Source organism: Zootoca vivipara, chromosome 13, assembly GCF_965207765.1.
Source record: "Zootoca vivipara chromosome 13, rZooViv2.hap1.1, whole genome shotgun sequence".
Lineage (NCBI taxonomy): Eukaryota > Metazoa > Chordata > Lepidosauria > Squamata > Lacertidae > Zootoca > Zootoca vivipara.
In genome coordinates, this window is record NC_142596.1 from 2,159,589 (window position 1) to 2,187,023 (window position 27,435).

Here is a 27,435-nt window from a genome sequence, read left to right on the forward strand (position 1 = left end):
GACTTGGAGCCAGGATATTGTTGGGCTCTTGAGCTTTACTTCCATCTTTTAAAATTAAAACAAAGACATTTCTCTGTGAAAACCAGACACCCAACAGCATGCTTAAGCTTCTTGAAAACATCTGAGTGACATCATAAAAGCAGCAGAGGAGCCTTGCTGGCTCAGACCAAAGAGGCTTGTGTAGGCCAGCCATGGGCTCAGGACTCAAGACTCAAGAGCCTCAGGCTACAGACTTTCCTGCTGTGGACGGCCAGGGCAGGTGTCATGCTCTGAGCTTGTTGCTGGAGATCATGAAACAATGGAGCCTGAGAAACAAGAGTCCCCCGAGAAGAACCTCCTGGGCGCTCATGGGTGTCTTCACCTGAGGAACTGAGGGCCCACTGCTAGGGTTGCCATACATCTGGTATTTGGGATTTGGCTCAACAACTTTGCAAAAAAAAAAGCTCAAGAACTTTTGTGTCCAGAGTTTCACTTTTTGAAATATGGCAACCCTGCCACTGCAGGACCCAGGCAGCTCAGGGAGTGCACCATGGAAGAGGCTGGGGAGCAGAGTGGGAGTGGCCATCTTCAGGTCAGAGGGCTGGCTCTTTAAGAATGCCCTAAGTCACGAGGGGGTGGAGCCAGGGAGGAATTAATTGCACACACACCACACACTTAAAACACACTTCTGCCTCCAAATAACCCTGGGAGCTGTAATTTGTTAAGGGTGCTGGGAATCTTAGCTCTGTGAGGGCTAAACTACAGTTCTCAGGATTCTTTGAAAGGGGTGTGTGTCTCAAATTTGTTTAAATGCATGGTGTATATGCATAATTTTTCTGATGCTTTTGCCCACACCTTTCTTCCAGAGAGTTCAGGGCAGCATGGATGGTTCCCCTACTCCTGCCCTCGAGGGAATCCAGAGCACAGAGCACCCAGTGGGTGAGCTCATCATTACTCCATGTGAGCAGCAAGTGTGCAGTCTGGCTTTTAGCAATTGCTGTGCTAAAAGTTATTAGGCTTGAAATGGTGGGAGCAACAGGGAACTCTCTTACTAGGGGTGGGGGGGTAGGGTGGGGATTTGGTTCAGTTCACATCTCATAGAATCCTAGAGTTGGAAGGGACCCTGAGGATCACACAGTCCAAGCTCCTGCAAGGCAGGAATAGGGATCGAACCTGCAACCTTGGTGCTGTCGCTCTAACAACTGGGCCATCTGTGCTAATGTGGACCTACCTACTTTGCACTTCCCAAAGCAAGGCACAAATCATAGCCATGCCTAAAACACACAGACCTCAGAATTTTCTTGTAAAGTTGTGCAACCAAAAATTTGTACAAAAAAGGTGTATATGTTAGGGGAGAGCATCCATAAGAAGAAGAAAATACAATCACTATTTGAAAAAGGGGCTTGCAAAAATATGTATAGTAGGAGAAATTGTGGGGTCAAATGAAGACTTAAAAATAATCACAAAGTGACGTGCAAATTGAGAGAACCGACAAGGGGTGTGTGTGTGTGTGAGAAACTGAGAAGAACCAAAATTGACAATTGTGTCCATGCTGAGTTTTTACCAGTGGCTACTGGCTGCCATTACTTTCCCACAACCACCATCAGCCTGGAAGCCACACTGAAATGGTGCTCTGTGAAGATGCCAGTGGTATGTTTGTGCATAATCCATAATGTCACCTACCTTTCTACCTTCCGAGATTCACAGCAGGTTTATTGGGTGATTTCAAATAAGGAAACAACACAAAGGGCTGAACGTCTTTCTTCTCAAGTACTGAGGCCCTGATCCAAATCTCTCTCCCCCCCCCCACACACACACTGAGCAAACACACAGCTGCTTTCAAACAAGTTTTGATCATGGACCTCCCATGGGACCTTGACAGTAAGGCAACCGTATTTTTGTGGGTACGTGTGTTTGAAAGAAGTCACCTTAAAATCCAAACTCCAAAGGTAATAATGAGAGAACAGCTGGTGAATTGTGCCCAACACAGAAGCAAACATTTGGAAATGGTTAATATGAAGAATGCACCCAGTGTTTCTCTTGTTGTACATAAAAGCATGCATTGCATAAAAACAGATCTTACCCCACTTTTACACACACATAAAGGCACCTAGGACTTCCATTTCTCTGCTTCAACATAAATTAATGCAATAATTCGTTCTTTAAAAAACTATACAAAATTTACAACCTATCCTTTGGGCATTCAGCAAAAAATGTTCTAAAAGCATTCTCCAGCATAAAAATAAATAAATGAAGACATATTTTTAAACTTGTGTGGGAACAAATAGTACATTCAGTGGGAGGGGAGAAAGGAAAATGAACTCATAGCTGATCTGTATGTTCAAGCGGGTGGATTTGCACCAATCCTGGATCTAATCCAGAACGCTTTAGTCAGCTTATTTATATTTCGCTGTCTTGGATAATAATTCTTTTTCTTTTATGCACGTGAGACATTGCTCCAATAAATTTCTAAAGAGACGTTCATCTCTGTGTAAAAGAAAATAAGCAAACACACTCAAGAATACTTTGTGATTATAAATTAAAAATGAGTCTCTATTACATGAAGATCCTTTAAGCCTATGCCCTGACAAACAAGCTTTTGAGGAGTGGGGAGATTCTGGCAGAGCTCCACAACTGCTGGGAAAGAGGTAAGAATCATCATAAAAGGACTGGATTGGAAGACTTTAAAAAAGGGGTAAGACCCAGTTCCTTCCCTTCTCCCCCACAGACAGGAGCACCTACTCATCAGATCCCCATGTGCAACCCAAATGGCAGTGTAATCCCCACCCCCAGAGGCATGTTAGTACCTAGGAGGAAGCCATCTTATTCCAGGTCCAGCTAGCCTGTGCCAGGGCAGACTCACCTGTGGCCCCACAGCCGAACAGATGCCAACTCTTGCCAGCCGCAGACAGAATGGCAAATGGACAAGGGTGATGCCAGAAACACCCAGAGGCCATTCCTGGCCTACACTGGCTGGAGGCAGTTCTCTAGGGCCTCTGGCTGATGGGTTCCCCTCATCTGCTGCCTGCTTTTCTTTCTAAACTGGGGGTGTTAAGGTTCGAAGCCAGGTGTCGTGAGTCCCAAAGAGATGTGTTTTGAAGAGACATAGTGGAGGGGCTGATCAGACCCAGGCACAGGGTGAGGGAGCTGCCTGCTGCCGACTGTGGAGACAGGACCCAGCAGTTGAGGGAGAGAGCAGTTACCCCAGGAGGGAGTGACAGACAAGGAGCCAGATACCAGGGAGGGTCCCAGGGGGGTAGCCTGCCAGCCTCTTTCCCCTCTCGTCTGGCTCCATGCCAGCCTTGCCTCAGATCCCAGTGCCCCCTCTAGCACTGCCAGAGCCCACTCCTGGCCCATCCTCTCAGAAGGACTTGGGTGCTCACTTTTGCCTCCTCCCCTTTTCCATGCTGAATTTCTCCTGTTCCCACACAATGGGACCCAATGGGGAGGTGCATAGTCTGTTGGATCAACATCTTCGCTTGCTTAGCATCTGTTGGGTCTCTGAACCCCATTTTGCTGAGGTGATGTACTGATTTGAGCATTAAAGCACTGGGACAGAGACATACTCCAGAGTTTCATATCTTTATCCAGCAAAAGCCAGGGAACTGAGACATGATGCATGCAAAATACATGCCTCACCACTAAGCCTGAGCTGGAAGATGAGCATTACAAGCCTTACCCGGTCACTCCATTCTGTAAGGAACCAGCTTTTTGCACAAGGGCCCATGTCACAGTTCTCGATATCATTTGGGCGCAGCTTCATGTTACATTCTTCATCATCAACAACATCTCCAAGATTGCTGACACACTTCACATCTCGTGTCTTCTGACCCACTCCACATGGCACGGAGCACTAAAACAAGAAAGATCTCTGGGTTGGGCAGGCACACAGGGATTGCATGCATTTATTCATTTGGATTGCATTTCACTTCATTTGTACCCTGCCCTTCCTCCAAAAGCATCCAGGGCAGCAAGCATCATAAAGAAGTACAATTCAATTTAAAATGACCAAAAATAAAACAGAGTTTTCCTGAGGTTTTGATAAAAATCAGTTGGCTAAGAGAGAGAAAATTAGAAGCTAAGGTAACTTCATATGTGACCAGAACTGTGTAAATCAAAGGTCTTCATCTGCCATGTTTGGCAACAAGAGCCTATTTTCACACAGTGAAATTGTGAAACCACAGTGATTGTGGTTAGTGAATTTTTAGAAAGATAGTTCAAATTGCATATTATGAAAATCTTCCCAAGTTATGATACTTCAGCAGTGCAGCAAAGCTAAAAATGTCTTTGTGGGACTGATTTCAAGGGATGTTGAAGTCATACAGAATACTAAATGGAGCAAAGCAACACTTTCGAGACAAACTTTTTGTTGCATTCTGAAATCTGCTGGGTTTCTGAATTTATGATTTCAAATGTGAATGTCAGATTTTGACATCAAAATTGAATACTGAGCCTTTGTGATTGAAATTAGACTTCAGACATAGAAAACTGATACTTTGGATTGGGAGGATAATGATGTTGTAGCTAAAGCCCTGCACCAATCTCACCTTGCCAAGAAGGAGTGCAAATATAACAATGACCTCATCCCTTTCACGATTCCCACTTCCCCTGTCCAGCTTACCAGAATGTGTATGTGTGTGTGTGTGGATTAATGCAGTGGAATATTTTTGAGCTTGCTAAAATTAAAATTTAAAAATGCAACATTCCCCTTCCAGAATTCAAGATCAAAGGCATCTCCATTTATGCTTTTTTAATGATGGAGGAATGTGGCCACTGAACATACAATTTTAAGCCATGTGTTTGCTTTTAAGATCAGGAGAATACTTCGAAAATTGGGGGCCTCCTTAGATTCCAGAAAGATTATGTAAATCAAGATGTTGTACCTCTATAATGCCCTCACCTTTTAAAGTAGTTTAAAAAGAATACTTATTTCCCAAATGAAAGGCTTTCATTTTTAGCTTTGTCTTGGGAATAAATGAAAAAATACATTTTTAGAAACATTGTGCTGGAGAAACCTTGAAGTCAAACACTTCCAAACCCCATTCTCAGGGCAGGATCCTCCCACCTGATCACAATCGTATGAAGCCAGCTGTCATGAATGAGCAGCCCAGACAGCTCCCAGTGAAGAGAGTAGCCAGGGAGAAAGAGGGTTTACTGCGAGAGAAGGGGAGCATAACATAGTGTCAACTCCCCCTCCTCTCTTAGGAATGCCAGCTGATAAGGAGCCGGAGCCCTGCCAACACTCTAAAGGTAAAGGTAAGGGACCCCTGACCATTAGGTCCAGTCGTGACCAACTCTGGGGTTGGGGTGCTCATCTTGCTTTACTGGCTGAGGGAGACAGCGTACAGCTTCCAGGTCATGTGGCCAGCATGACAAAGCCGCTTCTGGCAAACCAGAGCAGCACACAGAAACACCGTTTACCTTCTCGCCGGAGCGGTATCTATTTACAGTATCTACTTGTACTTTGACGTGCTTTCGAACTGCTAGGTTGGCAGGAGCTGGGACCGAGCAATGGGAGCTCACCCTGTTGCGGGGATTCAAACCGCCGACCTTCTGATCGGCAAGCCCTAGGCTCAGTGGTTTAACCCACAGCGCCACCAACGCTCTAGAGAACTGCAAATACCACGGAAGCAGTTCCTGTGGCAGGAACAGAGACAGAGATAGTGACCCGGAAGAGCTTGGAGTTGATCCAATCTCTCACCAGAGCCAGCGTTTGGGGGGGGGGGTTGCTAGTCAGGAAGCAAAAAGGACATCAGCTTCATACGTTCACTTTCTGTTTTAGAAAACAGAAGGGAAGAGTCATCCCTTCCGCTTTCTAAAACACTTTCCCACTTTCTGTTTTAGAAAGCGGAAGAAGAGTCATTGTAATTCATGATGGCAACAGCTGGGTTATGCTGTGCATAGTTATCTGTTGGTTCTGACAATAAATCATCATTTTAATTAACTACGCTTACTGTGTTATCAGGCCAGGGACCGGACTCCTGGCATCAGCCTTCTGCAATGTGGTTTCTTTCAGACAGCTCTTACTGTCAGGAAATTCTTCCAACTTCCTCAAGTACCTCAGGACCAAAGGTGGACACTATATACCTGCAGTCCTCAAATTGTTTGAGGCTAAATCGATTGCACAGCTGTTATATGGTGCCTAATTAGGCCCCTCCGCCAACTGCACACCACTAGAATTGGTACAATCCAAATTCTTAAGATCTGCTCTACAAGTGAAACACGTCTCAAATACGTCTTGAAACTGGATCCATAAGAATCAAGGCCAAAGTGTGGCTCGCCACTCTTAATCACTGGTTGAGACTACTGTATCTTTCTTCCCGAGCGGCCTTGCTCCCCTGACTATTAAGGACGATTGCCAATCGACATGGAAACGAGCAGTGAAAAATATGATAACTAATCTAGGCATCAACACACAGATTCTACTTGACATGGGGCATGAACAAGCTAAAAATAATAATTAAACATGTGGAAGACACTGAAAGCCAAGCAGGCCTAGCCAGGTTCCCAAAATTTCTAATCAGTGAAGCCAGAAGATACTTTACCTCCCAAATGTCATATATAACCAACCTTGAAATCTCAAAACAGTGAAGGACTTTCACCTTGGCTCGTCAGGCCAACAGGAAGGCCGCTATAGAAGGACACCATACGAGGAGAGGAAATGCCCACGTGGTTTTGGGCAGCAGGAAACAATGGAACATGCCTTTTTCCATTGCCAGTACTATGTAGACATATGAGCCAGGTTCATCCTGCCTATCCTGCACAAATTCCCAGGATGTACAGAACAACTCAACATCTCCCTACTACTCCAGGATGAAAACCCAGGTGTTACATACTCAGTTGCTAGATTTTGCGCTCCCAAGATGGATATTTGCCAAAGGGTGGTTTGTGCTACTAACCAGTCCTTAACTGAAGGCCCATATTGGAAGACATTTATTCCAAGGTCCAGCCCTTATAGTTGTTTTAATTGCATGTATTTTAGTCCTTATCTGTTTCAGTTACCAGTTATTACTCATCAATTATTTGTGTTTAATCTCGTATTCTATTCACATGTTTTATCCTATGCCTGTTTCTTTGTTCTTATTTGCTTCAACAATTACTTGTCTAAATCCTAACTGCTATTTTATTCATATGTTCCTCTTACGCTGTTCTGTGACTATTATGGTCACAGTTTTATATGTGTGTGTGCGCGCACACACAGTTGCAGGGCTGTTTTACTGCATTGCAATGAAGTCAGGAATTGATGGCTGTGGCAGTGATTGTATAAACCTGCCCTGCCAGGCAAAGAAATATCCGGGACTAAAATACTATATTCTATTATGTAATTGTTGCAAATTGGATGGAATACAGATTATGTTTTACAGTTGAAGCACATTTTAAATTGTGAACACTAATGTAACATTTGGAGCTATCCAACAAATGGCCTGAAATTTTGATGTTGAAAGTCTCTACTCTGTCCCACGTAGATGCATGGAAGATGAGGAAGTTTATAGGGCCACAGTACAATGGTCCTGAACCTCACTGTGAGGGACAGGGGATATCGCGAAGTCCCTCCCCTCCTGAGTTCAAGCCCGTCCCCGAGCAAAGGGGAAAGCAGGGAGAGTTCCGATTCCAGTGGGGAAGCAGGAAGTCGTGTCCGAGGCTCAGGCAAGGTAGAGGAGCCAGGGTCCCAGGTGGGACAGGAAGGGGCAAGTAAGGGGGGAAGACCCATCCCCCCAACTCCAGAATTACGCAGGAAGAGGAGGGGCAAGAGGATGGGTCTGCCAAAGCTTTTGTGTTGGAGAAAGACGCGCCAAAAGCCATTAGGAGGTTCTGAAACCGACTGACAACATCGCTCCGTGTAAATAGCAATGACTTGAGCACTGTAAATACGCAGCACCAATAAAAGAATAAAATGCAGAGCTGCGTAGCGTCGTTACTCTGAAGTAGTCCACTCCGGCCACTGTGACAGCAACCTCCTAATCATTTTTGGGCTACTTTGGAGTTGCCGGGATGAGCGTGTCAGAGGCGGAGAAGTGGCGGCAGATCGCTGAGCAAGCCCAGCTAGAACTGCAACAGCTGTCGCTGCAGGCGCAGGGAGAATTGAAGGCAGCTAAAGAGGAGACTAAGAAGGTCCAGGACGACCGGCTACAACTTGCGGAACAGGTGAGAGAGCTCCAGGAAAAAGAGCAGCATTTAAGGGCGGTGGCGGTAGACCTCCAAAACAAGCTGGATGCAGAGAAAAACAAGGCGGGAGGGGCACCCCAAGTCCAAGTGCTGCCAGGAAGGAGAGCCGGGACCCTAGTAAGCAAGTTCAATGGAGACCCGAAGGAGTTTCAGGGCTTTGAGACTGAGATTGTGTATGCTCTTGAGCTGCACCACGATGAGTTCCCTGATGATGAGCACAGAGTAGCGTTTATTGTGGAGCACCTTACAGGGGCGGCCAGGGAGTGGCTAAGACCGTTAATTGCAACAAGGAATCCTTGCATGAAGAATGTCAAACTATTTCTAGAAGGTTTAAAAACGATGTATTCGTCCGATAGTCATATGGACCAGACTAAGGAGGAACTTCATAATTTACGCCAAGGAAATATGACAGTGCGAGCGTATTGGGCGAAATTCACCATGCTGGTGCACAGATTGGGGTGGGATCTGCAGTCTGCCCCAATGCAAGCGGCGTTTTACTTGGGGTTGCATGAGGAGGTGAAGGATGAGCTCTCGAGAGGTCCAAAGCCCAGTAATATGGATCAACTGAGCAAAGCGGCTCTGGCGGTGGGGGTGAGGCAGGAATCCAGATGGAGCGACAAGCAAGCAACGCGCGCAAAGCGGGCTTGGTTCCCACGGTCGCAGGAGAAGCCACTCCCTCAACAACCCTTTCAAGCCACGCCTGGGGCCAGTCAGGACCAGGAACCCATGCAGATTGATAGCGCGCGCGCGCGGGCTTTTCAAACCCCAGCGGCGCCAAGACGCAAGGAGGGAAGGGGTGGGAATTGCTTTCTCTGCAACTCCCCCCAGCATCTCGTCAGAGACTGCCCACATCGCAGGGAGTGGCAAGGAAAGGCGGGAACGGTTGTGCCCTCCCCCACTGACGCAGCACCACAGCAGGGAAACGGGAAAGCCTGGCTGCAGGAGACAAGGGGCGGCAGCCAGGCACAGTCAGCAGACAACAGCCCCAGCCCACCCACCCGCACAGAGAGGAGCAGAGCCAGCCCACCCCTCCCAGAGCAGGAGTGGTTCTAGAAGTGACGCTCACGCTCCCTAATGGCTATCCCCTGACAGTCCTCGCCTTAATTGACAGTGGGGCGTCAGCGAACTTCTTCTCGAGGAACTTTGCAGAAGAGCACCAGATCCAGCTTCTGCAGCTGGATTTTCCTCTGCACGTGGCAACCATTGACGGCAGAGAGCTGCTGGGAGGGGCCATCACTCATCAAACTCCCCCCATGAGAATGACGGTTGGAAGGCACTCAGAGACACTGGCATTCAACGTCACCACCATCTCAGACCCCCCAATCGTTTTGGGCATGAGCTGGCTGGCGCGCCACGACCCCTCCATAAGTTGGCATCAGAGATGCATCACTTTTGGATCGGACTTTTGCCTGGAACATTGCATGCAGCACCAACCAGGGGAGGGGCCTCCGATAGCCACGGTGGCCACCATGCACGTCAAAGGGGGTGAGGCGATACCCAAACCATACTGGGACCTGCAGGAGGTCTTCAGTGAAGCGGAGTCCGACCACCTGCCCCCACACAGGCCTTTTGACTGCCAGATCAACCTGGTGCCTGGGGCAACTATACCCCCAGCCAAGCTGTACGCCATGTCAGACCAGGAACTGGAGGATCTGCGCGCTTTTATCGACAAGAACCTCAAGCGGGGGTTCATCAGAGAAAGCAAGGCAGCAGGGGGCAGCCCGGTCTTCTGGGTGGACAAGAAAGACACGCAACAGCGCCGTCTTGTGGTGGATTTTAGACGGCTGAATTCGGTGACAGAGCCAGTGGCTTTCCCCATGCCCAGAGTGGATGATCTCCTGACAGCGGCACGCAGGGGCAAGATTTTCACCAAGCTAGACCTGAGGGGGGCGTACAACTTGATCAGGATCCGGGAAGGCGATGAGTGGAAAACCACGATGTTCACGCCTCTGGGCTCTTTTGAATATCTGGTGATGCCCTTCGGGTTGCAAGGGGGCTCAGCATGCTTCCAGGCCTTCATGCACCACGTCCTGGGGTCCCTACTCTTCAGGAAATGCTTGGTCTTTCTGGATGACATCCTTATTTACTCCAACGACCCAGTGCAGCACGTGAAGGACGTCAGGGAGGTGTTACAGCGCCTGAAGGAGAACCACCTGTATGTGAAGCTGGAGAAGTGCAAGTTTCACACCAAGGAGGTGGACTTCCTGGGCTACAAGCTGTCAGACAAGGGGCTGGCAATGGACAAGGACAAGGTGCAGACCATCCTGGACTGGCACAGCCCCAGGACGCGCAAAGATGCCCAACGCCTACTAGGCTTTGCCAACTTCTACAGGAAGTTCATCAAGAACTTCTCTCGAGTTACGGCTCCCATCACTGACTGCCTGAGAGGCAAGCAGAAGTTCAGGTGGACACCAGAGGCGCAAGCAGCGTTCGAAAGCCTCAAGAGGGTGTTCGCCTCAGACCAGAACCTGTTCCACGTGGTTCAGGACGCGCCCCTACGCATTGAAACAGACGCTTCTGATAAGGCTGTGGGCGCCATTTTGTTGCAACTGGACGCCAACAGAGAGTGGAGACCCTGTGCCTTCTTCTCCAGGAAGTTGACCCAGCCCGAGCGAAACTACACAGTTTTTGATCGGGAACTTCTTGCGATCCACGCGGCGTTCCAGCACTGGAGACACTTCCTGGTGGGCGCCGAGCACCCCATCCAGGTGTGCACAGACCACAAGGACCTGGAGTTCTGGAGAACTGCCAGGGTGCTCAACCAGCGGCAGATACGGTGGGCGGAGTTCTTCTCGAACTTCAACTTCTCCATACACTACATCCCAGGAGAGCAGAATGTCAGGGCGGATGCCCTCTCCCGCAAGCCAGAGTACATGGAGGAGGAGGCGCCACCAGCCCCAAGGCACATTTTCCCCCCGTCGGCATGGTCCTGCGGAGCAGCAGTGGTGAGCGAGGCAGAACTCACAGCACTGACGGCAGCGGATGAATTTGCCAACCGCATCTTCAGAGAACTGAGAGGGGGGAGGGAGCAGGCAAAAGACTTTGCAGAACGCAGAGGGCTGCTTTTCTACAAGGGTGCGCTGTACCTACCCACCACCCAGCTTCGACGTACGGTCCTCAAGCAGATGCACGACAACCCTACAGCGGGGCATTTTGGAAGGGACAAGACCACTCACCTAGTCATGAGACACTTCTGGTGGCCAGGGGTGAGGGAAGATGTTCGAGACTATGTAAGGGGCTGTACCACCTGCCAGCGGGCGAAGGTGGTCAGAGCAGCGCCACCAGGGTTGCTGGAGCCCTTAGCCACACCACACAGGCCGTGGGAAGTGGTGTCCATGGACTTCATCACAGATCTGCCTTCGTCCAGGGGTAAGACTGCAGTGTTGGTGGTGGTGGACCTCATGTCCAAAATGTGTCACTTTATACCGTGTGCCAGGGCAGTCTCGGCAGAAGAGACAGCCAAACTGTTTGTTGATCACGTTTTCAGACTGCATGGATTACCTTTAAGGGTTATTTCGGATCGTGGCCGCCAATTTGTTTCCAGGTTCTGGCGGCGGCTCATGAACCTCCTGCAGGTGGAGGTCAGCTTGTCGACGGCTAGACACCCGCAGACCAACGGACAAGCGGAGAGGGTCAACGCCATTCTGCAGCAGTACCTGAGATGCTACGTCAGCCAGCGGCAAACGGACTGGGTGGATCGCTTGCCACTAGCAGAATTTGCCTACAACAATGCAGTGCACGTCTCCACAGGGGTGTCGCCCTTTAAGGCCAATTACGGGCGCGACCTCAGATCTTTCCCAGAGAGGGAGAGGGAGGAGGAGGAGGAGGGCCCACAGGCTGAGGATTGGGCAGAGGAACTGGAGACGGTGCACCAGCAGCTCAGAGAACACTTGGAGAGGGCCAAGGAAGCGTACAAAAAGGGGGCAGATCGCCACAGGCGACAAGGGGAGGTCATCAGGGTGGGGGACAAGGTGTGGTTGTCCTCGGAGGGCCTTCCCACCAGAGGGAGGTGCAAAAAGCTGGCACCCAAATGGCTGGGCCCCTTCACGGTCACGCAGCAGGTCAACCCGGTGGCATACAGGCTGGCACTGCCAGAGGACATGAGGGTGCATCCAGTGTTTCATAGATCGCTGCTGTCGCCGTACAGGGAAAGCAGCAGGCTCCGAGACAGCGAACAAACCCCCGAGGGAGGGGGGGAGAGGGAAAGCAGGGAGCAACTCAATGAGGCCACGGCCATCCTGGATTCAAGGTGGGGGGTGGGGGGCCTGGAGTACCTCATGGCATGGGAGGATGCTCCACCGTCCCAGAATGAATGGGTTCCCGCCACTCAGATACAGGAGGAATTCTTGGTGGAAGAATTTCACGCCCTCTTTCCCCACAGACCCAAGCCCTGGCACATGGAAAGGGAGGGGGAGGAGGAGGAGGCACGGGAGAACAGCTCACCATGGCGCTGGGAAGCGGAGTTTGAGGAACCAGAGGATGAGGTATGGGTGTCGCCAAGATCCACCCAGTCAGAGGAAGGAGCAGATTGGCAAAACATTTTTACCCCCACCAGCTCTGACGCCACGGACTTTTTGGGATTCCCGTCCTCCCAGGCGGAAGGGGGGGGCTCGCAGGACTGGGGGGAGGTGTTCACACCAACGGGCTCGGAGAGCACCGAGTTTTTAGGCTTCCAGTCGTCACCGACACATGGGGGGGGCCTGGGGAGGGGTGAAGGAGAGCTTGGGAGGGGGGTGGATGTGAGGGACAGGGGATATCGCGAAGTCCCTCCCCTCCTGAGTTCAAGCCCGTCCCCGAGCAAAGGGGAAAGCAGGGAGAGTTCCGATTCCAGTGGGGAAGCAGGAAGTCGTGTCCGAGGCTCAGGCAAGGTAGAGGAGCCAGGGTCCCAGGTGGGACAGGAAGGGGCAAGTAAGGGGGGAAGACCCATCCCCCCAACTCCAGAATTACGCAGGAAGAGGAGGGGCAAGAGGATGGGTCTGCCAAAGCTTTTGTGTTGGAGAAAGACGCGCCAAAAGCCATTAGGAGGTTCTGAAACCGACTGACAACATCGCTCCGTGTAAATAGCAATGACTTGAGCACTGTAAATACGCAGCACCAATAAAAGAATAAAATGCAGAGCTGCGTAGCGTCGTTACTCTGAAGTAGTCCACTCCGGCCACTGTGACACTCACCATCAGCATTTCCAATGGTCTCAGCAAGGAGCAGGTGCCCTGATGGATCAGGCTGAAGGCAGGGGTGGGGAAGCCTAGGCCAGAGGGCCAAAGGCAGCCCCCCCAAACCTTTCTATTTAACCCTTTGGACTCTTCCCTGGCCTTGCTTTGCAGCTTCCAGGAGGGTTTCTGCCAGGCTCCAATATGTCCCTGAACTCTCTTAATGCTTCTTGTTTTCCTGGATGGAGGGCAGAGAAGGGTGTGCAATGTGGCCCTCAGGTTGAGAAAAAGCTATCCACTGCTTTCAGTTATATACTTTTCCCCTTAAAGGGCATCCATGTTCCCCAAGCTCACAGCTGCGGCTTTCCTGCTAGCCTCTTCTACCTGCCCTTTGGTAAAACATTTGGACAACTTCCACATTACGGGTGACATCCAGTGTTTCGGTTCCATGAATGGAAGGACGTTCTGATTGAGGAAGGAGAGTTGTGAAAGGAGCCCTTCCACAAATGGAGTGAGAACACTGGATGTTCCCCAGTGTTGCAGGATCAGGGCTGGTGCAATGTCAGCTGCAGCCACTGCTCCTGAAAGGTAAGCCTGTTGGGCGTGTTGTGTGCTGTGAATCATTCCTGTTTACCGATGTCCATTCTGTCCGAATTTGCCATTCGCTGCAGATCTTCAGCTGGCACGTACTTGTGGTCTCTGGTTTCTCCAGATGGTGGCAGTGGTGTGACTGGACCGTCAGGGTGCGGTTGGCATAGATCTGCCGGCACAGGACTTGGCGGTGCTGCATCCCGAGGCCACAGGTCTTGCTGCATTCCGACCACTCCCCTATATCCCAGCTAAGAAATGCAGGAAGGAAGAAGAGATGTGGGTCATTCAATATCTCTTTCGGGGTGGGGAGCCTTGGTAGGGAAATGGGGCCCTCTATACCTCTCTGTCTGGTCCTTGCGACTCTCCCCAGGCCATGCCTTCCCCAGCTCCACCCTCCACTGGCCTTGCTTCACACCCTCCTTGGGATATGAGGGGCTTGCGTGTGGGTAGAACCTAGCCCACTGTACAAAGACAATATTTGCCTTCATTGCCCCACCCACTTTTACCTTTGGCCCCACTCACCACTAGGATGTGGCCCCCAGAAGGGAATGTGGCCCTCATGCTGGGAAAAAAGTTTAGCACCCCATCTATCTACGTGCTGGACAGAAAAAGTGTTTGAGTTCAGCCATTGTTCTAGCCCAATGTTTCTCCAACATTTTTCTCTGGGCCACACTTTCAGAATAAAAATTTGCTTGTGCCACACTGTGTTTTAAATGTATGTGCGGATGTGGCCCAAATCAATGTACAGGGAGTGAAGTAGCATATATTATATTTGACTGGTGGAATGGGCACTGTTATAGGTGTTACATTTGTAAGAACTGCGGCCAACACCTACACTTGGGAATGCCCTGCCTATTGACATCAAGCAGGTGCCTTTGCAGTACTCTCTTCAGAGCCTGCTAAAAACAATTTTGCTTAGACAAACCTACTCAGGTGTTAAGAAAGTCTTAATATGGACTTAAATTATTCTTGTTGGTTTTCTAAGTGATAATGTTATTGTCCTACCTTTTTCGTAAACTGATTTAAAATCAATTGCTGCATAAATTTTATTAAATAAATAATATTCTTGATTGTTTCATTGTCTGGAGAGATAACGGAGCGCACCACAGGGGGTGAAGTCAAATGACTGCACCAAAGTGACCTCCCCGGGGCGAAAGCCTGGTCAGTGGGTACGGAGGTCCTGGACTGGCCAGGCGACTAGTCTCTCAGCCTTGCTGATGTGGTCCAAAGGAAAGCAGAGTAATACCAACCCTGATTTAACCGTACAAGTAATAAGCATCATCCTCTTACAAGGCTGGGCACGGGAAGGTGTTGCAGGCTTCCTCTTCCGGGGTGGGCTTGGTGCTGGTGTCACAGTAACTCTCAGACACCTCCTCGTGGCTATTTCGGTTGACGCAGCTGAAGATGGGATACTGTGAGCCTGGGGTGAAAAGCAAGGAAGGAAAAGTAAGAAGCAGTGGGGGGGGGGGGGAATCTCAGGGTCGTATGCTGGGTGAAAGATTCCTGTATTGCCCTGGACTAGATGAGATGACCCTTCCGGTCCCATTCAACTCTACAATTTTACGATTTATTCCCTTGGTTAGAGAAAAAGACAACACAGTTACTAAGTTCTTCCCGTACTCCACATTTTGCCTTTGGCAGACCAGGATCCCCCAGGGTAGAATATATGTGTCAACTGTCCACACACTCCAGACCGCCTGCCTACCTTTCCCACACGTGGCGGAGCATTCAGTCATTCCAACTTGCTTCCAGTTGTGCTCTCGGCTGCGTCTTGCTGGCTGAGCAGCAGGCACCTGGTTGTCTGGCTGATGAGAGGGAAACCTTCCTGGCTGGATCACCGGAAAGGTCCCCACAGGCTGCCCCATGTGAGTGCCTGTCTCCCCATGCAAATCCTTCTCCTCATAATTCACTGTCTCTGTCACATCCAACTGGCCATTGAATGGCTCCCCTGGGGGAATGGAGACAATAACTGCTTAAAATAGTAGTCATTCCTTTCAACCACGAGCCATTCCAAATGTAGTAAGGCAAAATCCCCGTGACAAGCTGGGATGTTTATGCAAGTCCAGAAGAGAGTTTTAATAGGAAAACACAACATTTCTTCATATATACAAAGGCTGTATGGTTCTTTTGGAACAAGGCACCTCATTTGTCACAAAGCAGAAAACTGATGAGCTCTCTTACTGGTATCACAATTAATTAATTAATTAGAAGATCATTGCATTGGGGGGATATAAAGGCTGTTTGCCAGTGGGGATCTCTCTGTTCATGCATTTGGAGATTTGAGGGGTGTTCCAATGAAGGCCTGAATAATGGGTCATACCTAATAGAGTCATACTCAGTATGAACCCATTGAAATCAATGAACTTCAGCAACTATTTTTGCAACGAAAGAGCATGATCTTAACTAGATATATCTAAGCTTACAGAGTTTTGTAGAATCATAGAGAGTTGGAAGAGACCCTAAGGGCCATCTAGTCCAACTCCCTGTAATACAGTTTGGTTCAGAGGTGCTGACTTGTGCCCCAAATTGCAGGGGACCAGTTGTGTGCGCACACAATGTAACATCATGACATCATGCATGCTATCATATGCATGAGGTGCCAAGCGCACATCTTTGGGAGGAGGCCCCTCAACATGGTGGGAAGGGGCTTGGCCCTCTGCCTACAATATTGTTCGACCCCATAAAGATGGCGCCTATGGTATGTCAGGTAACTCTTTCAGAATAAAACAGTCATCTTACCTGGCCGTCGATGAAGAGGCACCTGAGGGCTGATGACATTGGGCCCTGGAATGATGTACTCATAATGTATACCTGGGTTGGGCTGCTGATGAATCATCTAAGGCAGAAAGGAATCAAATGAGTGTCTGGGCAGATAGGGGGCTTAAGCTTCTCCACAGCAAACATATCAACTAGAGACATTGATCAGACCCCAGATTCAGAGATAGGAGACTTGGGGGCTTGTAGTTCTTGCCTCAAATAAAAAGTGAGCATTGGGACCCCTGAATTCTTCTGTAGCTGAGATGGAAATGAAAGCCAACCTTCTTTTCAATTTTTAAACCACCCCTCATCACAATAGATACTTAAGCCATTTACAAACCATTATATGAAAGAGAACACAATCTGCAATAAAAGATATTGTTCAATTATTAACACAACAATAACAGAGAAACATTTTGATGAACATAGCAGCAGTCTGTTGTAACAACAGTACTAAAACCTTGACTAAGACAATTGATTTCTACCCCACACCAGGCTGAACAAATATGTCAAGGCAAACCCAGGCACCTACAGTTCCAAGGGGATGGAGTTCCACAGTTGGGGACTGCAAAGCAGTGTTTTCCCCAAAAATTCAGTGGTTTGCATACTAATAACTATCAAGGGTGGGTCTTCTAGGTTAGAGAGAGAGAGAACAAAATGTACTTGTAGTTAACTGAAGTGGTATTATTATGCCTAATATTTGCAGCTTACATAGACATCCAAGATTTCATTTGTTGGGCCATCTGCTAGAAAGGATTCCCCTGCAGTACTTGAGATTTCATTGGGGCGTTTGTAGGTGAACATTGTTCCTCCTCCCTCATATCGCCCAGGTCGATCAATTGCCCAGTTCCCATTGATAATAGACCGCCCTGATCGACTCCGCAGTGCTGTAAAAAACAAGGGGGGAGATAGCATGTGTTAAGTTATATAAATATGTATTTATGATATATAAATGTTCATATTGACACAGCAATATCTACATCAATAAAACCTGAGCACAAATTCCGTAAACTGTTTGGTGGCAGAACATGTGCTGTATCTGCAAAGTGTATCTCCAGACTCCAGGTGAGGCTGGGAATGATTCCTGCAGGAAATCCTGGAGACCCGCTGCCAGTCAATGTCAACAATACTGAGCTAGACAGAGCAAGGGTTGTACAGTACTTGGTATATGGCAGCTTCCTGTGTTTCTGGGTGTCTAGAACACATCTCTAGGTGAGCTCTGGAAGCAGTAACAGGAGAAAATAATTCTTTTTGAAAATCTCACCAAAAAAGAAGAGGAAGAATTGCTTCCAGTGACTCTGTATCACTCACCATGAGCTCTTGGAACTGTTTCCTTTATGGCAAGAATGGGGAACCTGTGGTGTCCCAGATGTTTTGAACTACAACTTCCATCACTCCCATCCACTGATCATATTGGCAGGGGCTGATGGGAATTGAAGTTCAACAACATCTGGAGGGCCACAGGCTACCCATCACTACTTTAGGAAATTCTCAGGTACCAATCGCTTCTTTCCAGAATGCCCTGCATCACTCAGAATCCTGCCTTCATTGCAACACCACACCCAGAAGTGGCAACAGAATACCCACCGCCAGAGGGATAACACGGAGGCCTTTCTAATATAGAAAAAACGTGAATGGGAACATGATATGGGTCTATGAGGTTGTATACAGTGTGAAGGAAGTGGATTGATAGAGGTTTTATCCCTCTTTCATACTACTAGAACCTAATGAGATCACCCAATGAAGGTGAACTTTAATAGATGGGTTCCCCCCCCCCAATGATTCCTTCACACAGTGCATAGTTAAACTTCTTGCCTCCACAAGAAGGTGTGTTGGCTACTGACTTGGAACAGGGAAATTTATGGGCAATAAGGCTATCAATGGCTACTGGTAAAGATTTTTTATTTTTACTTATTTATATGCTGCTTAATACAATAGTTCCTAATGTGTACAATTGAAATGCATCCTAAAACCAGTTAAAATTAACCAGAGTGAAAACTGAAACAAATGCAAGTTGGTCACATATTCTCACCAAGATGAGAGGCAGTATGCTTGGGAGTGCTGCTGCACTTATATCATTCTGGTGGACTTCCCCAAGGCATCTAGTTGGCCATTGTGAGACCTGGATCCTGAACTAGATAGACCTTTGGTCAGATCCAGCAAGGCTCTTCCTATGTTCACTCCAATTATAAGCTGGTGTTTACCAGGCCAGATGGAGTTTAAGCCACAACCGAGGAGGTATTTGTCCACAGCAGGATCATTCCTCCTAAGATATATCTGCTTAGCGACATTAGTGATGTATCCATTTCCCCTGTGATCTGTTGGTTCTGGTTCTGACACCTTGCCAGTCACTTTCCATTTGAACTGGGTTTTCTTCGTATGTACAGTGGTACCTCGGGTTACAGACGTTTCAGGTTACAGACTGTTAACCCAGAAATAGTACCTCGGGTTAAGAACTTTACCTTAGGATAAGAACAGAAATCGTGTGTCAGCAGCGTGGTGGCAGCAGGAGGCCCCATTAGCTAAAGTGGTACCTCAGGTTAAGAACGGACCTCCGGAACGAATTGAGTTCTTAACCCGAGGTACCACTGTACTTCCTTCTTGCTGACACTTAATTCAACCTACCCCCTGGGCTGAAGGTTCTTTCCAAAGTTCTGTTCCATTACTGGGAAGGAGCTCCTCCACAGGGGTGAGCCTGGCACAAATGAGGAACATCTACCCTTTGATTCTAGTTACAGGCAGGTAGCCGTGTTGGTCTGAGTCGAAGCAAAATAAAAAAATTCCTTCAGTAGCACCTTAAAGACCAACTAAGTAGCACCTTAAAGACCAACATGCACACGAAAGTTCATACCAAAATATAAACTTAGTTGGTCTTTAAGGTGCTACTGAAGGAGTTTATCTACCCTTTGAATTAGCAGTGGAGAGCCTACACACACACACACACACACACACACACACACACACACACACACACACCGATATTGTTGGACTCAAACTCCCATCAGCCCCTCTACTTGGGGATTATTCCTTTGAAATATTTTATTCCTTTGAAATATTTTATTTGATGGTGTTCACAAACAGTCAAGACCTTTTCCTCTTCTTTCCTTTAGCACAATGGAATGGAAATGTTTCCTTGCCATCATTGGGTCCCGCTGGCATGAGAATGTACTCTATGTGTATGCTGATGTATGCACATAAAGTCCATCCATACGAAGAGGGACCCTTCATATTGAGCCAGAATCCTTCCTTGTATAGAGCTCTTCCCTGCACTAGCTAAATGTGCAGATGGCAGGGAAGGGATTCTGTTGCATAGGGCTAGCACAGGGATAAGTTCCCAGTACAAAGTGCTATGGTCAATCTGCATGGCTCCACATCCCCACTCACATGTTCTGTCAACATGGAGAAGATATGAGAACCTCCCTCCTGACATGGGGAGAAGTGTGCATGATTAACATGGAAGGATTCCACCACTTGCATTCCTTTCTTTTCAGGATTCAAGGTCCACCTCTTGTTAAAAGGACAGGGTGGAAACTCTAAACTGTCTGCATCAATAACTCACAGTCGGCAATTTAATTAGAACACCTGTGCTACAGAGCTCTTTGGCAAGCTTTCACTTGGCCTAGACTTAAACTAATTTTTAATATGGAATACATCTATTAAAAGTGTAAATGTAGTTTTATTTGATGATTCCTAATGTAGTTCTCTGGTTCTTTTCTTAAATCAAAAGCATAGAAATAAATAGGAAAAATGCTGGCAAAGACCTAGTGGTGAACATTGCACAAAGCTTGGATTGGTGCTTGGAAGCTAGTTGGTCTTGTCAAACTCCAGCTTGATGATCAACCTACATTAGGGTCGCCAGTGCTATACTGTGATTAAAGCACCACCAAATGTGCTGTCAAAATGTTGGGAGACAATATGGAAATGAAGTTCTCCTGAGCAAAAGGCGGGAATGAACTTTTAGGGGTTATTCTGCAGTAGCAAATTTCTTCACAAACTTAGATTAAAAGAAGCCTTGGATCCCCAACAACCCATTGCTGCCAGCCTTTTCTATTCCACCAAACTGTTGTCAACCTAAGGCCCATGGGCCACAAGCAGCCCACAGGGGTCATTTAACTGGTCCACAAGTCGCCCCCGAACCAAGTCGCACACTTGGCTGCGCTAAACCAGCATAGTGCGGCACAGGGACTCACTTCTGCGGCTCTGAAATTCACATCTGTGCAGATGCAGACACCGAAAAGCACATTTGTGCAAATGCAGACACCGGAAATTGCATCTGCGCAGACGCAGGTGCCGGAAATCACAGGCAAGTGCACGATCCGGCCCACAGAGGGATCTCCGCTAGAGTGAACTGGCCCAGGCAAGGTAAACCTTGCTGACCCCTACTCTACGCTCTTCTTCCAACTATGCCTCAGGTGAATGTGGTGCCTTGAAGGCACACCTGAATAAGCCTCCCTGTCTGAGGGACTGCAACACAACAGCATTATCTCCTCTAAGGTCCTCTAAGGTCTGACAAATCCCTCCTTTGCCTCACTGACAATTTCATTTTCTAGAAGGTGGGGAAAGCAACAAGGGGATCTTCTTTCTTGGACCTGGTCCTCACCAACAGGGAGCAACTGATCAACAAAGTGGAAGTACCTGGAAACTTGGGAGGAAGTGATCAAGTTCTCCTGGGTTTCATGATACAGAGGCAAGGAAAAGCTGAGTGTAGCCAGACCTGCACTCTGGACTTTAAGAAGGCCAATTTCAAAAATCTTAAGGAGATACTGGGTGAGATCCCATGGTCAGAAATATTCATAGAGAAGGGAGTCCAAGAAGGATGATAGTTTCTGGTAGAGTCCTTTAAGTTCTTGGGCTCTGTGATCTCTCAAAAATGGAATTGGTCAGATAACATCAATATTATTATTTAAAAGGTACACCAGAGATTGTATTCTTGCAGCAACTAAGGAAATTTAATCTGCCCCAAGAATTGCTGGTCCAATTTTATAGAGGTACTATTGAAACTGTTCTCTGTAATTCCATTACTGTCTGATATGGTACAGCCTCAAAGCTGGACAAGAAGAGGCTCCAAGGAGCAGTAATAACTGCAGAGAGGGTAATTGCTGTTAGTTTGCCTCCAATAGAGACAATTTATGCTGCTCAAGTCAGGAAGAGAGCAGAGAGAATTGCTGTAGACCCTTCGTATCCTGGCCATCACCTGTTTGATTTACTCCCATCCGGACGTCAGTACAGGACTCTATATACAAAAATGTTTAGGCACAGGGATAGCATTCTTCCTTGTGCCATAAAATTGTTGAATCTGTAGTTGTGGGCAGAAGGGAGGCCAGTTGGTGGTAGGGGGTCTTTTTGCTGTGCTGTTGTATTGTGAGGGGAATAGTGTTTGTATGAGGTACGTTTTTTTCTTTACATTGCAATGTAAAGGTAAAGGTAAAGGGACCCCTGACCATTGGGTCCAGTCGTGACCGACTCTGGGGTTGCGCACTCATCTCGCATTATTGGCCGAGGGAGCCGGCGTATAGCTTCCAGGTCATGTGGCCAGCATGACAAAGCCGCTTCTGGCAAACCAGAGCAGCACATGGAAACGCCGTTTACCTTCCCGCTGTAGCGGTTCCTATTTATCTACTTGCATTTTGACGTGCTTTCGAACTGCTAGGTTGGCAGGAGCTGGGACCAAGCAACGGGAGCTCACCCCGTCACAGGGATTCGAACCGCCAACCTTCTGATCAGCAAGCCCTAGGCTCAGTGGTTTAACCACAGCGCCACCTGGGTCCCTATATTGCAATGTAGTCAAAGCAAAATTTCAAGTATGGTTGATACTTGGCCAATAAATTATTCTATTCTATTCTAAAGGAGAAATATTGAAGGCCCAATTTCAATAAGAAACAAAAGTGGGAGGCATCTAAAGAAACCAGTGAGGCTGCATAAGGAGCTGACAGATGAGCTGAGATGTAAGAAGGGCATGTCTAAGAAATGGAAGAAAAGGAAATCACGAAGAAAGCATATATACGAGTAACCAACAGCTGCAAGGAAAAGGCAGGCAGGGCAAAGCTCAGAATGAGCTAGGACTCAGACTTGCAACAAAGTTTAAAAACAATTTTAAAAGGTTGATTTGGCTATGCTTGAAGCAAGAGGAAAAACAAGCAAGTGGCAGGTCCTCTTCATGCAGTAGACGGAGCAATGCTATTGGGTAACAGAGAGAAAGCGAAACTGCTCAACACCTACTTTGCCTCTGTCTTCACCCAAAAGGAAAGTGATGCCAACCTGGTGATAACAGGTAATGATGTAAGGAAAGAGCAGCAGCCCAAAATAGAAAAAGAGGTGGTAAGGGACCACCTAGATACTTAAATGAATTCAAATCCCCAGGGGCTAATGAGCTGAATCCAAGGGCACCAAAGGAGCTTGCAGATGTATCTCAGAGCCTCTGTCCATAAACTTTGAGAATTCTTGGATCTTCTATGATCCATTGGGCTAGGGATGTGGGGAATAACATAGAACAGAATCATGGGGAAAGATGTGGAAATGTGGGTTGAAATTCACAGCATGTTATACCTTTGAGGGAGAATTTTATGAAATTGGTATATAGATGGTACTGTACAACAAGAAAATTACCAAAAATGTATAAATAAATGTCAAATCTTTGTTGGGAATATAAAGAAGTAGAATGTTCATTTTACCATATGTGGTGGACGTGCAGTGTAGCTAAGGACTTTGGGGAAAAGATTTATAATGTGTTGAAAAGATATTTAAGGTAACTCTCCCCAAAATACCAGAAGCTTTCTTATTGGGGATAACTGGATCTCAAGGCTGTCACATGGAAGTGGGAACAAAGCTTGTTTTCTCCTGCCCTGGAGGCTAGGAACTGAACCAATGAAAGACGAGGACATTTTCCTTGTAGTGCTAGCCTGAAGGAGACAGTTACACAGGAAGTTTAGTTCCTGTTACTTGCATAATGGTCCTTGTGTCCCATTATGCTCCATTGGTCAGCATCAAGGAAATGTGCAGACCTTGGCTCACTCATCTGGAGGGGATCCCAGGAAAATGACCCAGACAGAGCAGAGGTGAGTCAAGACCAAAGAGCAGCACCAGTCAGGAGAAGCTAAATGGCCAAATACAATTAAACACAGCTCTATTTTTAATCTGTAATCAAGCCATTACATTAACAAAGGGATTTATTTAATTGAAGCCTTCATCCATAACATGCAATATTACTTTAGCTGCAGTGTTGTTCGTTTTCCTTTTAATTCCCTTGATCTGAAATCAGTCTCTGTGCCTTATTACACAATTCAGGTGAAGAGCTTAACAAAACTCAAAAGGATGATGAAGACATTTCTCTGGTGAAGGGAAAGGAAAAGCTTCACATCATAGTGGGCATGCTCAAAAAAGGGGTTTCGCATATGAATTCACAGGCAAGCACTGCCACGCCATTCTTCCCAGAGATTGCCCTCCTATCTCACTTTGAAATCAGGAAGGAAGAGCCATGGCGAGTCCATCTCCCTTATTTCTTCATTACAACAAATGTTTCATTGTCCCTGGTTTGCATAGGAATGGAGTAGAAGTTTCAGACCAAGACATTCTGCTGCCACAGAGCCTTTTTGCTCTAGATCACTTGTGAGCCACAGCCTAATCCAAGGTGTATTACAACAGGTACACTGCCACCCTGCAAATATATGGTCAAAGAGAAAGAAATGGGTCCCCACATGCATATTTGGGCCTGAAAAGGTTGGTGGCACCTGCTCTAGACTTGAGGTGAGGGGTCACTTTTGTCTAGTGGCCACCTCTCTACAGACATTTGATAGGTGGGCAGGTACACCCATCTGTCAATCATCTGACATCATATGTGCTCCATCCAGAGTTTATGACCTATACAGGGGTGCCAACTTGAATTAAAAAATGGGTGGGGGAGATAGGTAAGCCTTGCCCCTCATAATCGAACACAAGGCACAACATGCACTCACCACTTGAATGGCAATGCTCATCAACTTTTTGGGAGGGCATCCCCCTCAAATATTTTATTGTGGGGGCTGAAGGGACCTCAGCCCTAGGAGCTGGCTCCTGTGGACCTATATCATGGTTTCATTTAATATACTGACAAGAGAAGTGACTTTTCTCTCTCATCCTTTTCCTGCTTATGTTACAGGGATGTGGAATCCAGACAGAACCTTGTGGCACCCCACTAGTCACTTCTCTCCAGGATGAAGAGGAGCCATTGATGAGCACCCTTTGGGTTCGGTCAGTCAGCCAGTTACAAATCCACTGAGTGGTAGCATTGTCTAGCCCGCATTTTACCAGCTTCTTTACAAGAATATCATGGGGCACCTTGTCAAAGGCCTTGCTGAAATCAAGATAGGCTACATCCACAGTGTTCCCTTCATCTACCAGGCTTGTAATTATGACAAAGGAAAGACCCCTTCATCGTCTGTTTAACTCGTTGCTTGTTTTCCTTCTCTTCCTGTTTTGTGGGATGGAGGTTTTGTTGGGATAGTACCGTGTTTCTCATAAAATAAGACGCACCTTGAAAATAAGCCATGGCAGGATTTTCCTGGGTTGAAAAAAAATATAAGATACCCCCAAAATAAGCCATAGTGGTGGGAGCAGGTCTGGATGGCGCCATGGAAGAGGAAGATGCCTCTCAGCGCCCGGAACCAGATGCTGCTGCCCCTCCAAAATGCCCAGCAGTGTGCGCCGCACTGAGCGTTGACCTGACGGCGGGACGCAGCAAGAGCCACAGCACGCGCCGCTCCGAGCGCCGACCCGTGGAGCCCGGACCCAGCGGGACCCAGCAGCGGGCCCTGCTGAAGCGCCGACAAAGCGCCCAGCAGCGCAGCAGCCAGTTCCGGGCGCCTAGCCGCAACAGGAAGAGGAGGTAATTTTTTTAAATAATAAGACACCTTATTTTCTTGAGTAAAATAAATATAAGACGGTGTCTTATTTTATGAGAAACATGGTATGCAATGAATTTTAATATTTTTAATTATTGTTGTGTTGATATTTGTGTACAGGCATGGTCCTCACAATAAACGGATTTGTTGTTGTTGTTTGGGTCCTCTCTTTCCCCCTTTTTGAAAATAGGGACAACATTTGCCCTCCTCCAGTCTGCTGGGACACGTGCTGGCTATTTGTTTGAATTCCTCTCTGGTGGTTCCCCCTTTTTCCATTTTTTGTACATATCCCTTTTAAATCTTAATTCAGTTAAAAGTTCTTTAGATAGCCACCCTGGCTTCTTTAGGCACCTTCCATGTTTCCGTCTCAATGGTATTGCCTGAAGTTGTGCTTTTAATATCTCCCTTTTAACAAACTCCCAACCATCATGAACTCCCTTCCCTTTTAGTATTTCTGTCCATGGGATTTCACCCAGCGTTTCCCTAAGTTTTCTGAAGTCGGCTTTCTTAAAGTCTAGAATTTGAGTCTTAGTATGCTTGGTTGCTCCTTTCCGCTGTATAATAAACTCCAGAAGAGCATGGTCACTCCCACCTAATGATCCTGCCACTTCTACCCCGCTAACCAGGTTCTCCTCCCCTTGGTGGTAATAAAGCATGGAAATCTCAGATGGGGGTAATAAAACTGCTACTTTCTATGCTAGAAACAGATGCTCAGGCCGTGGCATGTTAGAACTAACAACAAATAGCCTTGCATTATCAAATGTCACAAGAGAAATGAAGGGACTTGAAGAAATCTGATCTTTTAAAAACCAGCTTGGATGGAATATAAATAACATCAGGAACTTCATCAGGAACAGGTGAGGGGTGTCACCTACAAGCGACAGGCAAATCAGTTTATTTTGGTTTCTCTTAAATTCTCATATTTTCAACCTTCATTTCTCCACATTTTTGCATCAGTTTTTTTTAAAGTCCTCATGAAAATTCAGCACTGAACACACAATTTTGTAAAAACATTTCCCCTAATTTAATGCATTTTAAATGCTATCTTTACACTAATGTAAGCATTTTCAGGCACATTTCCCTCTAGGATATGCATTTTTGTACACATTATTTGGCTTGAGAACTGAATTGCAAAATATGGAGAAGTTCAGGTTTAAAGGTGGGTGTGTTTTCGTTCGTGCATATTTTCAGAAAGTATGAATTAGGTTGATACTCTGTTAAATGTTAACTGAATCAAATTTCTCCCCCTTCTGTACTGACTACATACAAGCAATGCTATTTTTCAGGGGGTACTCAGTACCAACACTTCTTTGTGGTTATTAAAAAGTGTGGCATTTACTCTAACAACTTCATGGTGAGTTTCAGCACCTATTTTTCTAGAAAAAAATGCACTGCATACAAGTGGTTATGATTTTGAGTTGTATCCTAGGCTGGTCCCATTCAGAGCAGTCCCACTGAAATTGATGAACATGACTAACTTAAGTCCATATTGATCCCCAACATACAGTCAGTGTTGGAGACATGGTCTCTGTTGAATGATCTATAAGGGTGTGTTTCTCAATCAGTTGTTTTGTGCCCCCATTTCCCTAAACACTCCTGCTTTTCTTTCTCCACTTTATGCTGGAAAGCACCTCCAAAAGCTGCAGGGAAATTTCCAACCCAATGGTTCCAAAGAAACCAACACCAGCTGATACAACAACAGTCCCTTTTACGTGCTAGTCAACGAAATAATAGCACACATCTGCAATGAAAGCCTCTCCTCCTCTTACAAAAAAAGGGGGGGAGCCAAGGGCTGATACATCACAGAGCTGCAATGTAAATAATGAGTTGGCTGCACAAAATGCATAATGGCTGTAAGTAGCAGTTTAGATGCTGCCAAGAAACAGTGAAAGATCTTTGACACTCACTCAGGTTTT

General features: G+C 47.1%; 1 protein-coding gene across 12 annotated transcripts in view; it reads right to left on the reverse strand.

Annotated features, from left to right (window-relative positions):
- Window positions 1–27,435, reverse strand: part of THSD4 (thrombospondin type 1 domain containing 4) — a 372,415-nt gene that overhangs the window by 37,296 nt on the left and 307,684 nt on the right. For 10 of the 12 annotated variants that reach the window (XM_088657004.1, XM_088657003.1, XM_060282606.2 and 7 more), the window contains 6 exons: window positions 17,355–17,530; window positions 16,626–16,722; window positions 15,592–15,855; window positions 15,177–15,306; window positions 13,930–14,134; window positions 3,659–3,832 (listed from right to left, as the gene is read on the reverse strand). In XM_088657004.1, coding sequence (XP_088513130.1) covers window positions 3,659–3,832; window positions 13,930–14,134; window positions 15,177–15,306; window positions 15,592–15,855; window positions 16,626–16,722; window positions 17,355–17,530 — 1,046 coding nt within the window. The remainder of the gene's footprint in view (window positions 1–3,658; window positions 3,833–13,929; window positions 14,135–15,176; window positions 15,307–15,591; window positions 15,856–16,625; window positions 16,723–17,354; window positions 17,531–27,435) is intronic. The other 2 variants (XM_060282609.2, XM_088657006.1) reach the window with 1 other exon arrangement.